Source organism: Pholcus phalangioides, unplaced genomic scaffold (assembly GCF_987345545.1).
Source record: "Pholcus phalangioides strain wild (caught in Gottingen) unplaced genomic scaffold, Ppha-v1.0 ptg000001l_1, whole genome shotgun sequence".
Taxonomy (NCBI): domain Eukaryota; kingdom Metazoa; phylum Arthropoda; class Arachnida; order Araneae; family Pholcidae; genus Pholcus; species Pholcus phalangioides.
Window position 1 is genome coordinate 2,848,349 of NW_028301594.1, and position 15,444 is coordinate 2,863,792.

The 15,444-nt window shown below is 38.5% G+C and overlaps 1 protein-coding gene across 1 annotated transcript in view; it reads right to left on the reverse strand.

The window, feature by feature from the left end:
- LOC149089684 (uncharacterized) overlaps nt 1–13,706 on the reverse strand; it is a 48,291-nt gene extending 34,585 nt beyond the window's left edge. Inside the window, exon 1 of the mRNA XM_089236734.1 lies at nt 13,381–13,706. Within this exon, the coding sequence (XP_089092860.1) occupies nt 13,381–13,450 (70 nt within the window). The 5' untranslated portion in view covers nt 13,451–13,706. The remainder of the gene's footprint in view (nt 1–13,380) is intronic.
- Between the last annotated feature and the right edge of the window lie 1,738 nt (nt 13,707–15,444).

Consider the following 15,444-nt stretch of genomic DNA (forward strand, 5'->3'; position numbering starts at 1 on the left):
ATACCACCCTTAGTGGTTGGTATGATTCAAGAATGTCGGTTTTCAAATGCCGGGGTGATAAGGAAATAGCGATTGCAAACTAGGGAGCTGTACTCCTTGGAGAACTTCAATTCCACGGGATTGGAATTTCCTGTAGACAACGCCATTTTTGTTTTCGCCCAAAATCATCGGTCCATCTAGTATGACACTTTCCACGGATATTCCGTCAACCTCGAGTCAAAACCATAAACTTTTTACGATATGTATCTTCCAAGGCGTCACTCAAATTCCAACCAAAAAAAAAAAACTTACGGTACCATAAAACTCGACAACAGCCGCCATGCATGAAACACACATAAACGTTGATCAGCTAAATACATAAATGACTGACTTGTTTTGTATATAGTGGGGAGGAAATTGCGTCGAAATTACGATCTATACAAGAAAATGCCTACACTCTGTAATAGACGTAACCGGATGATTGCCGATTGACATCCCAATGATTGCTTTCAAGACACGAGTTAACAGATATAGTTATTTGTAATGGATGGGCAGGGATTATCATGTGTGTTTGAGGTCAGACAAAGGCTGATACATAATAATTTTTATCAATTTTTATACCATTTCACGTCATCGTAAAAGACGGATTACCCGTCGAGGATGAATAGGTTTAGGCCGTCCATGCCAGCCATCATGCATCAGTACAAGACTATTTCTTTCCCCCGGAAGCAATATTATGCTTCGTAACATCTTTTATGGAAAAAAAAAATGGTGCATCAAATAAACAATGGTGTGTGTGTACTTTTATGCCGATCATTCTTCCATCAGCATCTGTCAGAAAATTGTTGATGCTTATGGTTTTCTCTCTCTTAGTGTGGTTAGTTATAGTGGCATGTTCTGTGCTTTTACTTTTATTTTTTATTATTATTCCGTAAGAACAGCTAAGTATGTACACTTAAGAGAAAATAATCGGGAGGGGGAAGAGAGAGAGAGAGAAAAAAAAATAAGGCGGCCCATTTTCGGATTATTTGCTGTTCAATCGAAGGAAGGCCAAGAGCGCAACGACCGATCCTGGCCTTTATAAACTGTTAAAGGCCGTTATAGGAATTTCCTGTTTTGCTGATGGTTACTTTAAAATGTAGTTTACGATATCAAAAAAAAAAAAAGACGTTATATACTACTACCATTCCACTTACAGATGGAAGGCTAGATCTTGCTAATGGAATCTACAATTTTTCGATTTGATCCGTCTCTACATCGAGTTTGTCCTGGTAATGACTAGGCGCGGATCCAGAATTATTTAACGGGAGAGCGAATTATGCAAGTTCGTTTGATCGTCCCATATGGGACGGACAGACAAATTATCTCATATTATTAGGCTCTTTTGGGAGGGTCGCTTCCATCACCTCCCTCTGATTCCGAGCCTGTGCGAAGGAAGACATCTTCGGCTGCGAATGAAGCCGAGCCATTCATCATCAGCTCCGTCTGAATTGAGCGAAGGCAAGCATCTTCCGTTGCGAACGAAGTGGAGGCATTTATCTTCAGCACCGAATCGAGCGGAAGCAAGCATCTTCAGCTGCGAATGGAGCAGAGCCAGACAACTTCAAATTCGAATGGAGTGAAAGCAGACATCATCTTCAGCTGTGAAGATGCAGTGCAGGCATTCGTCGTCAGCTCCGAAAGACATTTCCAGCTGATAATAGAGCGGAGACAGACGGATCCAAGGCGATGTGTCGGAAGAGCGACTCATTGCGTAGGTGCATCGGATCATCCCGTATTTTAAGGGACAGACTAATTTCCCCCATATTTATTCGGCTCTTGGGAGAGGCGAGCTCCTCCCTCGCCTCCCCCCTCTGGACTTGCGCTTGTGGTAATGACTTCACATCCATTGAAATCAACATGAATGTGACTCATAATCATTGTTTGGATGCATTTCTGTCTGCTGGGTGAATTATAGTGCCTTGTCTTCGTAGTAATTTCTAATCTCAAGAAGTACCACTTTTTCTGTATGAGCTCGATTCCAAGGCTCGATAAATCCAGAAAAAAAAATAAAAAACGAATTAAGGAAGCCAAATTTTTCCCAGGAGCCAAAAATACTTTTTTTTCTTTCAAAGAAAAAATGCCAAAATAAGTTTTTTTTGGGCTTTTCTGAGCTACGGTGGCAGTTTACAGTGTTGGTGGCGACACTTGCACCGATTCCAAAAACGTTGCGCCTTTTTTGCGACGTTTTACCACACAGCCGTCTACACGGAAAGTTAATTTGTCTATTTTTTTTTTATCTATGTACAACCCCTGTTAAAAATTCAAGACATTTCGGGTAACTGCACGTCGTTTGATAATTTTTTGAAACTGAAAGTATGTTTCTAAAGTTAATCAGTTGTGCAAACAATTGTGGGACAACCTGCATAATTCTGGTAAATAACCGTGGAATCTGACACAGTGAGAGAAGTAAAATGAATTCTTATCGTAAATTTGTCGACGACGGAAATTTTTGGCCTTGTAATTATGCAGGGTGCATATAGCTAACAGCTGGCACAGCAATTAATTGGCTTACCGTTGAACCCAGAGGCATACTTCTTCAGTTATGGACCTCAGATATTGCCAAACTATTATTTTTTTACCTTGCTACCAATATTTCTGTTTCTTTACCAATTAAAGTTGCTAAAATATCCATTTCTTTACCAATAAAGTTGTTAAAATATTCATTTGTAACCAAGAAATGTGTAAATATCCATTCGTGACCAAGAGCTGCCAAAATACCCATTTTTTTTATTTTTACTAAGGGGCCATTCAAGTATTACATAAGCAGATTTTTAGCCATTTTTGACCCCCCCCCTCCGTCAGCAAAACACTGACCCCCCCCCCCCCTTGTCAGCAAAATTTCGTCAGCAGCTTAGAATATTTCATATCTTCAAAAAGGGTGGTTGATGACGTAAGCAACCTTCAAACCTTCCCCCTTGTCATCAAAAGTCAGCAAATCCGAAACCCCCTCCCCCCCTCGATGCTGACGTAATACTTGAATGACTCCTAAGAGAAGTGGCACCACTGACGTGCTATAGCGTGACAAATACATGTAATTTCGGGAGGGGGGTCATTGAAATTTTTGAGTTTTTGTGAAGGAGATATTATTATACATATTGTGCAAGGGGTTGTATAGTTATTGAAATAAAAAATATTAATTTTTTTGTATAGAAACCCTGTGTCCTGTCTCTCCTGAGGCCAACAAAAAAAATTCTACATTTTCTATTCGCCTAGATATTTGAATTAAAAAACTGGAGACAAATTGGGGGAAAACACCGTAAAAGAGGGGAAAGAAGCGTACTCCGTTAGTTCATGCTGTTCTTTTCCAACTTTTCTCTGCTTTTTGGAATTCAAGTATCTCAGAAAATATTGCACTTAGAAACGTGGATTTTTTTTAATTAGCATCGGGAGAGACAGGGCAACAACTTTCTAATTGGGTTTTTTAGCTCAGGGTGTCTGTATAAAGAGTTATATATTTTTTACTTTAATAATATACTACCTCTAGCAATATGAATGACGTATCTGAGGGTCACACGTGATTCGGGTACTTTTTTTCAATTGCCTCTAGGATCAACGGTTCGCCAGTAAAATGTGGTGTTAAATGTTATCTATGCTGCACCCTGTACAATTCGGTTCGCTCGTAACCGTGTACGGCAATGAGGGACGCTTTGGCGATTCGTTATAACGAGATGCTCAAAATAATTTTTCCGGTCTAGACCACGGTAAGATGAGGGGGGGGGGGAATAAAATAAAATACAAGACCGAAATATACAGCTTACTAAAGGCCAATCTTCAGATGTTTTTTGTACCGTCAAAAAAAGATGCAAATTTCTATTGATCAATGTTTTGCGGAGTCACGGTTCACGCTTTGAATCACATACAATCGTATTTTTTGATTTATGATAAATAGATCTTTCTCTGGCTGTTCGTTGCATTTCTTTATTCCGCTTTGGAAGATGTCGGATATCTATGTCCTATAAAATAAAGAAAGAATATCCGATGGACCAGCGTTTCTCAACCTATGGTCCGCGACGATGAAACAGGTGGTCCGAAGGTAGATACTTGATGACTTTAATTCTAAGTAAATGAAAAATATGTTCTCATTGATTTTGGCAATGTTCTAGCAATAAACTTTATTGATTTTAGTAATTAGTAATATTCTTATGACATTAGTAATATTCTTATGAAATTAGTAATATTCTTATGTCATTAGTAATATTCTTATGGGTTCTCGAATAGAAATTAGGCTTTCACACTTAGGGTAACCATATCCAATTGAGGAAAATACTGTTTATCGCAATACTGAATATGAAATAAATTGTAGCCAAAAAATTGGGCAATTTATGACAAACTTCCTGATTATTGTTATCATTGCTGAAGAGTGGGGAAATAAAGGATTGCAGCAAATCGCAGTTAACTAAAACGTATTTTACATGAAAAAAAACATTCATCATGACTGGAGAACTATTTCCATTGAGAAAAACACGGGAAATTGTGATCTGAAATACGGCAAAATAAGGGATATTGCCAATTGTTTTCATAAACATTGCCACAAGTTGGCAATATTTACCAGTTGTTGCTGAAATGGCTGAAAATTATTTAGAGTGGGAAAATAAAGGACTACTGGAACTCACAGTAACTTGAAATGTAGTTCACAGAAAAAAACGTTAATCAAGACAAGTATGTCAGATGAGTATTCACATGTAGTCATAATTATCACAGTTATCACAGTATAATTTATAAGTTATGAAGGTTATCTTCATTCACCATTTTAAGTAAAGATTAAAAATTCGAATAAGCTTCGCTGAGAAAAAAACGAACAATTGTACAAAGTCCGAACGGACAAAAATCATAGAGAAATGTCTATTAAAATACGGAACACATGGTCACGCAACTCATGCTAAAAGTTAAGAGGCCCGTCGAATAATCTCAGATATTTTACTGGTCCTTGGGTTCAGAAACGTTGAAAAACGCTGCGATAGACAATTTTGATTTATAAGATATTCCATGTCATTGATTGAGTCATTAAAAGGAATTGAGCTCCATCTTGCTACTTGGCTGCCTAGTCAACGTGGGTCCCAATATGAAAAAACTGCGACAAAAATTACTCTAATTATTACGACATGATCTTGAGTTATCTCGGTTGCCAAACTGATTTCGAAAAGACTTAATTGTTGAGTCAGTCACTGATATTAACCGAAATTCCACAGCAGCCATTGTGAACGCCTTCCGTTTCTTTCATTTCTTCTCTTTTGTGTTCCAGGGTATGTGCTTGTAAGAAATGCATTGCCTTTTATTACATTTTCTTTGATTGTTCTAATGGATAAATATCCTCTCACTTCTGTGTGAATACTCGCATTGTACGATGAAATGAACTATTGCCACCTTCAATTATCAGCTTAAATCTTGCGAAATCCCTTTGTCTTCCACGAAGGTATCTAAAATTCTACCAAGAAAGTCATCCTAGTGACCAGATCACCAGATAAATCTTTTTTTGTCCAAGGTATCTTGATGGTAAGGGAAAATCAAATGAAACACATTCGAGTAAATCTATCAAGATAGATGAAAAGACATGATATTTCGGCAGAGTTAAAAAAAAACCAATATCTATTAGGTCAAGGGGTCTTCAACGCATAACCCGCGGGCCACATTTGGCCCTCGAAGCTGTTTGTCGTGGCCCGTCGATTTTAGAAAATGGTTGAAAACATTGAAAGACGATTAATTCTACAATTATTGAAAGAAATAATTTTGGAATTGATGAAAGAAATAATTTTGGAATTGATGAAAGAAATAATTTTGGAATTGATGAAAGAAATAATTTTGGAATTGATGAAAGAAATAATTTTGGAATTGATGAAAGAAATAATTTTGGAATTGATGAAAGAAATAATTTTGGAATTGATGAAAGAAATAATTTTGGAATTGATGAAAGAAATAATTTTGGAATTGATGAAAGAAATAATTTTGGAATTGATGAAAGAAATAATTTTGGAATTGATGAAAGAAATAATTTTGGAATTGATGAAAGAAATGATTCGGAACAAATTGATGAAAGAAATGATTCGGAACAAATTAATGAAAGAAATGATTCGGAACAAATTGATGAAAGAAATGATTCGGAAGAAATTGATGAAAACTTAGAATTAACGGAAGAAATAATTTAAGAATTTTTGAAACAATTTAAGAATTTTTGAAACAATTTAAGAATTTTTGAAACAATTTAAGAATTTTTGAAACAATTTAAGAATTTTTGAAACAATTTAAGAATTTTTGAAACAAATAATTTAAGAATTTTTGAAACAAACAATTTAAGAATTAATGAGAAAATAATAATTTACAAACCAAAGAAAGGAATAGTTTCGTAATTTGTGGTAGAAATTATTTCGCAATTAATAAATGGATAATTGTATAATTATTGGAAAGAAATGATTTCAAGATATATCGAGAAGGAAATGATCTCAGAATTATTGAAATAATATAAGTAAAGAATTATTTAAAACGATTTCAGATTGAAATTAACCATAATTAATTCAAGTAATCAGTAATTGATCAGAAACTTTTTTTTTCAGAATTTACGAAAAAAGTTGCTTCAAAATCTATGATTAATAAAAAAAATAACTTCAGAATAATTAAAAGTCTTCAATTATTTTGCCCTAATACAACTCGGGGCCCCATTGGCCCCTTCTATTAAGATGTCACTGTAAATAACACGAGTAATTTCTTGTAAATCTGGATTCTTCTTACAGTTATAAATACCTCAGTAAGAGTTCGTGATTCGCGGACTTCTTGGGCAATTTTAATCTGGCCCGCGGTGTCCGAAAAGTTCAAGACCCATGTATTAGATAGTTGGAATACAGTCGTACTTTCTGAAATAAGAGTGCTCAACCTTGTGGAGGGTGCGGGCCACTTTATTTGTTTCGAAGTGTGCCGCGGGCCATTTAAGTGACCTGGAAATATTCTGCGGGCCATATCTTAACCACAGGCCCGTTATCATTCACGGTGAAAGGGCGCAATGTCGGATAACCACTGTTTAACCCTAGTTAGCTGCGAAGCAGTAATCACTAAATCCCTTTCAAAATGCCATACCTTTTTTAATGAGGTAGGCTTTCTTTCGATTCTCAGCAGGTGCAAACTAAGGAATATAGGGAAAAAATGCTCTATTGAGAAATAAATTTTGCAAAATAACTGGGCTTGTTAATGCCAAAATAAGAGGCTTTTAAGGAGGCGAGATTTCTCGTCAATCTTGCGGTTTTAATCAAACAATGCTCGTATGGACAATTATTTGGTTTAATTTTGCAAAATCATGTGTGAGGTCACCGGCTCCATCAGATTACTCCAAGGACCACATTTGGCCAGGAGGAGGCGGCTGCAGACGTAACTGCAAGCTTGACAAGCATGCATATGCAATCTTTTTGCACAAGCATCCACAACTTCCCTTTCGTCTCCACACGGTACAAGCATGTTTGCACCATCACCAGTTTGTACACGGAAACTATTTACGGAAAATTCACCGACAATTTCGGCACAATTGAGTGAGCAAGTGACCGAAACAGTGAGAAAATGAGTGAATGATTAAGTCAGTGAACAATTGAGTAAATGAGAGAGTGACCTAGGGACATTCATTTGACTGCTGGGTCATTCGCTTGCTCATTCATTCTCACTTGTTCATTCATTCACTTAATTGCTCATATGTTCACTTCTTTGCTTAATAACTCATGCATTTGCTTATGGGTTGCCGGTTGGTCATTTATTTGCCTACTTGGTTACTCATTTGCACACTGACCTTCTCAACTGCTCTTTTACTCAAAATCCTCCCTCCGAGGAACTGGGGGGTAACTGGCTGGGATGTGTATATATATAACTCTTTTATTCTAATTTTTTTTTTAATTTGTTCTAGAATTTTTTCATCGATTCCAAAATTATTTCTTTCATCGATTCCGAAATTATTTCTTTCATCGATTCCGAAATTATTTCTTCCATCGATTCCGAAATTATTTCTTTCATCGATTCCGAAGTTATTTCTTCCATCGATTCCGAAGTTATTTCTTCCATCGATTCCGAAATTATTTCTTCAATGTTTTCAACCATTTTCTGAAAATGATCGGCGGTCCACGATAAAAATCTCCGAGGGCCAAATGTGGCCCGCGAGCCATACGTTGAAGACTCCTGCCACAAGCTCTTCTCGGCCATATATTTTCATTAGGTTCCAGCATTACCTTGGTTTATTAGCTTAAATTTCGGCAAAACCCAGATGTGATTCATCGAAGTTTGTGTCAGCTATAAAAAAAATCGTGTATCCATTGAATGTTCGGCGCATGATGGCAGTAATTATGTCACACCTGACACGTGAGCTCGATCTTAAACTCCAAATCCTTTCCATCATCCATTTAGTCGGGTTCAAGGTAAAGGAAAAGTTATTGCGTAATTTATCTTTTTATATATATGTAAGTGAAAGTTATTTTTCCGTCGCTGATGTTGTTTCTCCGTCTATATACTTGTCGGGGAACCAGATGATGAAGGTCAAAAACGTAAAGATGGCGAGACCCATATTCATTCAATGCATCTTCTTGTTCTTCTTCTTTTATGTGATCGGAAGGACATCCGGTTTTAAGCCCTTTGTTTTCTTATATTCAATAATGATGACTCTTATTTTCAGACTTTCTTAAATATAGGCGCCACGAATATCTGAGCTAATGGTTTGAAGTCATATGATTCATTATGGAAACGTAATTTTTGGACGTGATGGGAGGTAATGAGATCTTTCGCGTCAGCAAGTTGATCACTTCAAGACGATCTGAAGACGATCGAAGGAGTCATTTGAAGAAGACAATCAAAGAAGACGATCTGGAGATAAAAAAAAATCATGATCTGAAGACGAAGAAGACAACTGAAGAAGGAAATCAAAGAAGACAATCTATGAAGCCTATTCGATGAAGAAAATCGAAGACTATCTGAAGATGATTGGAGAAGATGATCTGAAAAGGATCAAAGAAGACTATGTGAAGATTATTGGAGATGATCTGAAGACGATCGAGAAGAACAGTTGAAGAAGGAAACTGAAGATGATCTGAAGGCTAAGAAAACAATCGAAGAAGACGATCTGAAGATGATTAGAGACGATGATTTGGAGACAATCGAAGAAAACAATTGAAGAATATGATTGAAGAAAACTATCTAAAAATGGTTAGAGAAGATTATCTGAAGAGGATCGAAGCAAAGACAACTGAAGAAGAAAACCGAAAAAGATGATTTGAAAATGATTGGAGAATATGATTTTAAAATGATTTGGAGAATATGATTTTAAAATGATTTGGAGATGATTTGAAGACACTCTGCAGATGATCTGAAGACGATCGAAGAAGACAAGATGGTCTGAATCTTAGCCCAGGGTTTTTGAGAGGGTTCCAATCCTAGATATTTGTAGGCCCTCTTAATTACTGACACTTTATAGTAAATTTATAGAGGATAACAAAAGGAAAAAATAAAATTTATCTCAGCTCATCCAGTCCCCCCCCCCCCCCCCCCCTTATGTAGGCCACGTGTACAGAAGAGAATGGCCAAATTTGTTTTACTTTTAATACCGTGCCACAGTATGCCTAACTCTGGTCTTGATTCTAGGGTGTGGGCCCTCCATTGAATTAAAATTGAACACTGGATGAACAATAATTAACAAACTTAGTTGCAAGTATTTCAAATCCATTAATGTTTCATTAACAGATATTGTAGAGAGCCATAAAATGTCCAAGCTCTGCCCAAGGGCTGGACTTGGGCAAATGCGAACAGTGCAGCCATACCAGGCTACTAAATATCAGAGACGTAAACTTAGAATGAAGTACATTGACTACAGTTTTGACTTTACTTGCTTAACAAAGATTTAGTTTGAAATTTTATCCATTCAGCTTTACGCCATATCACGCATAGACAATCCTTTTCTATAAGATTCATCGAAAGACTGGTTATTTGTGGAGATGAAGATTACAAGGAAGAAAATTCATCACTGCCCCCACTGGAACTCGAACCCCGGACTCTCGCTTGCCGGACGAGTGCTCTACCATCTAAGCTATGGAAGCAGATAGAATATTTCAACCTTGGAGCGTATATATATGTTGAAAGGCACCGTACATTGTCATTCACGAGCTATTAGTTGATTGTTGACGCCGTCCATGTACGGTGCCTTTCAACATATATATACGCTCCAAGGTTGAAATATTCTATCTGCTTCCATAGCTTAGATGGTAGAGCACTCGTCCGGCAAGCGAGAGTCCGGGGTTCGAGTTCCAGTGGGGGCAGTGAGGAATTTTCTTCCTTGTAATCTTCATCTCCACAAATAACCACTCTTTCGATGAATCTTATATTGACAAGTGGAGAGGACGTTTCTATATGAAATCCTTTTCTAGGCTATCAGTTCTCATGGGTTTAACAACCAGGACTTTCAGGCCCTCGGCATCGACTTTATGCTAAATTTTCCATTGAAAAATAATTAATTGCAAGTATAATGTCTCCTTGTCGGTCCTTCCATCGTTGAAGCAATATATACAGGGATTCTAGAGCAGTGTTTCTCAACTTTCTTAAGCCAATGACGCCCTTTGGACAATATTTTCTTCTCGTGGTCCCACTGTCTTATCCAACATCCCCTACCCTCATCCAAGAGCGAGACCCTTTCTACATATCAAATTGAATTTAATTGAAAACTGAATTCATGATAAACAAAAATTTTAATAAATGAGATCGATCTCTGTAACCATGGGGTTAGGCAATTACCTCTTAGAGGTTCTGTATTTAGGAGGTAATGGTCAGGCATGGATCCAAAAGGTGGGTGAGTACAAAGCCTCCTAGAAGTAGTATCTAGGAGGCTTTGGTGAGTATCAGGTGCGGATCCAGAGAAATGAGTTGGGAGGGGGATTTATTGTTCAGGCTCGTTGGACCATCCCGTATTATAAGGGGGGGGGGAAACCAATTTTTTTCTCCTATTATTCGGCTCTTGTGTTTGGCAATCACCCCCCATTGACCCCCATTCTTTGGATCAACGCCTGGTCACCATCCCTCCCAAGAGCCGAATTATATGGGAAAATGGGTTTGGGCAAAATACGGGACGATCCAACGAACTTACTCAATAAATCAAACCTCTGGACATATCAACTTTGGTTAGAGTTCGGTAAGCTTCCTTCTTGAGAGGGATCTATGCCTGGCCGTGTCAACATTATGGGTCTCCTGGAAAAGTAATGTTCTTGGGCTCCATACTTATAGCTGGAACTAACAGCTAACATATTTACATTCAAAAATCATAGTACCAGATCACATTGTGCATGCCTCGAGTCATGCCCACATAGGTCCATGTGTGAAGATGGCCCTGGTTCTGGACCACTCTGCTGGATAGTGGAAGTAGTGACATTTTTCCAAACATATTTCACTTGAAAGATTTACGTCTTCACAGCTTTCTGTCGTTCTCTTCACCACTTATCGTGGGTCCCATTTTATCTGATTATCACCGGTAATCCCCCCCAGAATATCCAAATAGCCCCAGTTTGAAAGCCACTTTTCTAGAGGGCCGCGAAATCATTTCCCCCTCTCTATCTCTCAACGGGACCCCAAAATATCCAATCTCGGACCTCGTATCAAAAAAGATATCCAAAAAATACATACATATAATTTAAGACAACTGAAGAAAGCCTTACATCCAGGGACAGACTTGGTCATTTAGCAGCCCGGTGTAAGAACAGTTCTTTGGCCCTCTTCAATATTACGAGAGATATGTGATAGGGGTCAGGCCCAGCGATTAACTAATGTTTGCTCTATGCGTCCACAGAAATTCAATTTAGGGGACCCGCTAAAAGTTTTCGAATTCGGATCCGTCAAAAAAAAAAATCTTTCCGAGGGGGGATTCCACAGAAAACAGGGCCATCTTAACGCATGGGCATACTGGATATTGCAGGTGGTTAAGGAGCCTCGTGTTAACGAAACATATGCGAAACTAAAATAATGTCTAATACAGTCGACGTTCGATGTAACGACCCCCCCCCCCCGTCCAGTTGAAAACGAACGTTATGTTGAGAGGGTCGTTATATCGAAAGTAAAACATATATGATAGTCATTGTATGAAAACATTCGAGACATCTTGCCGGTCGTTGTAATGGAATCGTCGCTATAACGAGCGTCGACAGTAATTTGAAATAAGATTTTGAATCCGGGTGGCTGTCACTTCTAGTCTGATAAGGTGATGGGACCAGAGTCTCTTTTATTGAGGGCTCACGATGTTAAGACGATGGCTCGTTCATGTGGAAAGGCTGACAGGGCTCTGGGATGCCTTTGGTATCGGTTTTATATTTTTCCAATTTGTAAAACTATAAATTTTCTTGAAAACCAATATAAGGATCCAGCTAAAAATCTTCGTCTAGGGTCAAAATCAAGGATTCATTCAAGGATGTGAATGGACACGGATACACCACCATACAGGGTGTCCCTGAACTGAAGGGGCCAAACTTTAAGGGAAGGTAAAATACACATAAAGATTCATTTTTTTTATACAGCAATGTTGGGTCGGAAATGAAATGTGTTGGCGGAAAAACACGAAATGCTAAGGAGGAAAAAAAAGTTTTTCATTTACATGATTGCGTGAAAGTCTTGCTAAGAATGGTTTGGTACGATTGAATGATGAAATTAAATACCAGGCCTGTATCGATGTTGGCGGTGGCACATTTGAGCACTTACTGTAATTATTGATGTAAATAAAAAGCTTTTGTCATTTCCTCAACTTTTCGTGTTTTTCAGCCATCACTTTTCATTCTCGACTCCACATTGCTGTGCAAAAAAAATATTTTTTATGTGTATTTTACCTTCCCTTAAAATTTGGCCTATGAGTTTAGGGACACCCTGTATAAGGTGTTAAGATCTGTTAATAAATCGACATATTTTTTATCAATAGAACTTCAAGTTCTGTCTCTTTAAAGAAGTTATCGTCAAATATTATACGTAATCAATGCAATAAAATCCATTTTTACGGGCCCCTAATATTTTGTATACCGGCGCGATCTCACCCTTCACACTTGCCCATACCCAGCCCCGGTTACCATGATCACATACTGGAGCAGGGCCTCCCTAGATTGGGATCTTTTGCGGGCTTCCCATACCAGACTTTCACGGGCCCCATTATGAAGAAAATTATGGCGTGGAAAACACAAAAAAGAATCGTCCTCGGCCCCAGGGCCGGAGCCCTGTCAGTCCCACCCTTGTGAGGAAGGGGGCCATGCTGTTTACATCAAATTATTTTGAGCTTTAATTTTTCTGCGGGAATAAGTATCAACAACAAGTTCAATTGATTTATGAGAATTAATCAATAAAAATTCAATTAATTAATTATTAAATAATCGAGGAAAAACTTACTTGAATTGACGTAGAGGCCGATAAAAAATACGTAGATACCAGAGCACAGCAAAAATCTCGAGTATCCCATTGGAGAGGAGAAAAGAAAAAGTCAAAAATCCGACGGATCACCCCCCTAATATACAATCGGATTAATTAATTTATTTATTATTAATCGAAACCTTTTGATTACATAAATACACACACACACTTCATTAGAGATTAGATCTTAAATTGTATGTGTATTTATTACGTCGAGAGACGGGGCCATAAATGAGCTCGAAAATGCAAGACTTCGGGGGGGCCTACCGGCGTCCACCACCACCGACCGAATAACAACAACAAACAGGCCACCTTTCAGGTAGCAAAGCTTCTTGCCGAATAAGAAAGAAAAGAAAGAGCAAGTTGCGGAAAGAAAGAAAAAAATGTAATAATAATATATTCCTCAAACGTCTTATAAAAGTTTTTCCGATTGGGGGCGCTCGTGTAGTTCATATAAAAGAAGAAGAACGGTTATCTTTTTCTTATTTTAGTTTTTCTTTATTTTATTTTACCGGTTACGGGGTAAAAAAAAATTACGGTTTCTGTTATAGATGGACTAGATATTCCGTCCGTTATCGAAAGGTTGTCTGTTCATGTAATATTTGCATGACCCCTACGCGGTGCCGTCTTAACGCATGGGGCCCATCAAGAGAAGAGGGGATGGGGGCCTCAGAAAAATGAGAAGTACAGTAAAACCTCTCTTTTGCGGACACTGACGGGACAAAAAAAATTCGTCTGTAAAAGAGGGGTGACCGTTAATCGGGAGTTTGAGTTATATACTTTTATTATACAACTGGAAATTATATTATTTGGCCGTAAACGGGGGGGGGGGGGGTTGTCCGTTGAGAGGGGTTTTACTGTAGTTGAATTTTTTGAGATTTCTGCCTTCTATGCAGGGACTCAGAAAAATCCCTTGGCCCGGGGGGGGGGGGTGCCCATGATGCTCTTTAGACCAGTGGTTCTCAACCTTTGGAAGCCCGCGGCCCGGTTTCATTTATTTTTGTAAGGGAATGGCCCGGTCAAATACACGACTAATGGAAAATAAATAAGGGAAAATGAAACGGCAGATCAGTCGTGCCCTGGTATGAATGATGTGACGGCCCGGTGGTTGAGAAACACTGCTTTAGGTGGTTGAGAACTCTGCCCCTACGAAGGAGGGGGGGGGGAGTGGGGAGCTGAGAACACTCAGGCTTGGGTGAGGGTGGGGGGGGGGAGTTAAGGGGGGGGGGTTAAACCTCAGAGGCGCCGTCACGAAGAAAACATTAGTGGGGGGGGGGCTTGAAAGCTGCTGGTCTTGCAGTATCAAAAGCGTACGCAGGAAAGGGAAGGTGCATCGCATTGTTTTTTTCAGAAATTATTGGAGGGTCTCAGCCCCCACTTACAAAATTTATTGGGGGGGGGGGCTCTCAAATGACCTCAGACCCTAGGTTCCGGCACCTATGGTCAACCTTGCAGACAGGAACCTCGATATTAATACATTATCAAGAACTGTACCTGGTGCGACAGTAAAGTCGGAATTCATTTACTGACTTACTGCTAATTTATTACCGATTTTTATTGATTTTTTTACTGCCGATTTTTATTGATCGATTGCCAATTTCTATTGATCAATTGCTAATTTCTATTGATCGATTGCCAATTTCTATTGATCGATTGCCGATTTTTATTGACTAACTGTTGATTTTTACTAATTCAGCTCTAGGTTGTGGGGGGGGGGGAAGGAAGGGTGAGCACCGAGATCCTCGTGGGAGGGGGAAACTTTATTCCTGCATTAAAAATGTCCTATAACATTTTTTTGCAGATGGTGGGCGCATTCTCTTTCATTTTCACCGCACAGAACTGTTATTTCTCTGCTGACAGAATTTTGATATCTCGATATTTGCGTGATGTGACGAAATAAAAGGCTACCTTATAGGGATTTTTTTTTTTCCCCAGCGAAAACTCTGTGTATAGGGAAGCAACATTCCTATAATGGACTCTAAACGTCCATACTTTGCAAACTTATTCACCATGAAGAAATGGTGCCTTTCTTTGTTACTTTTG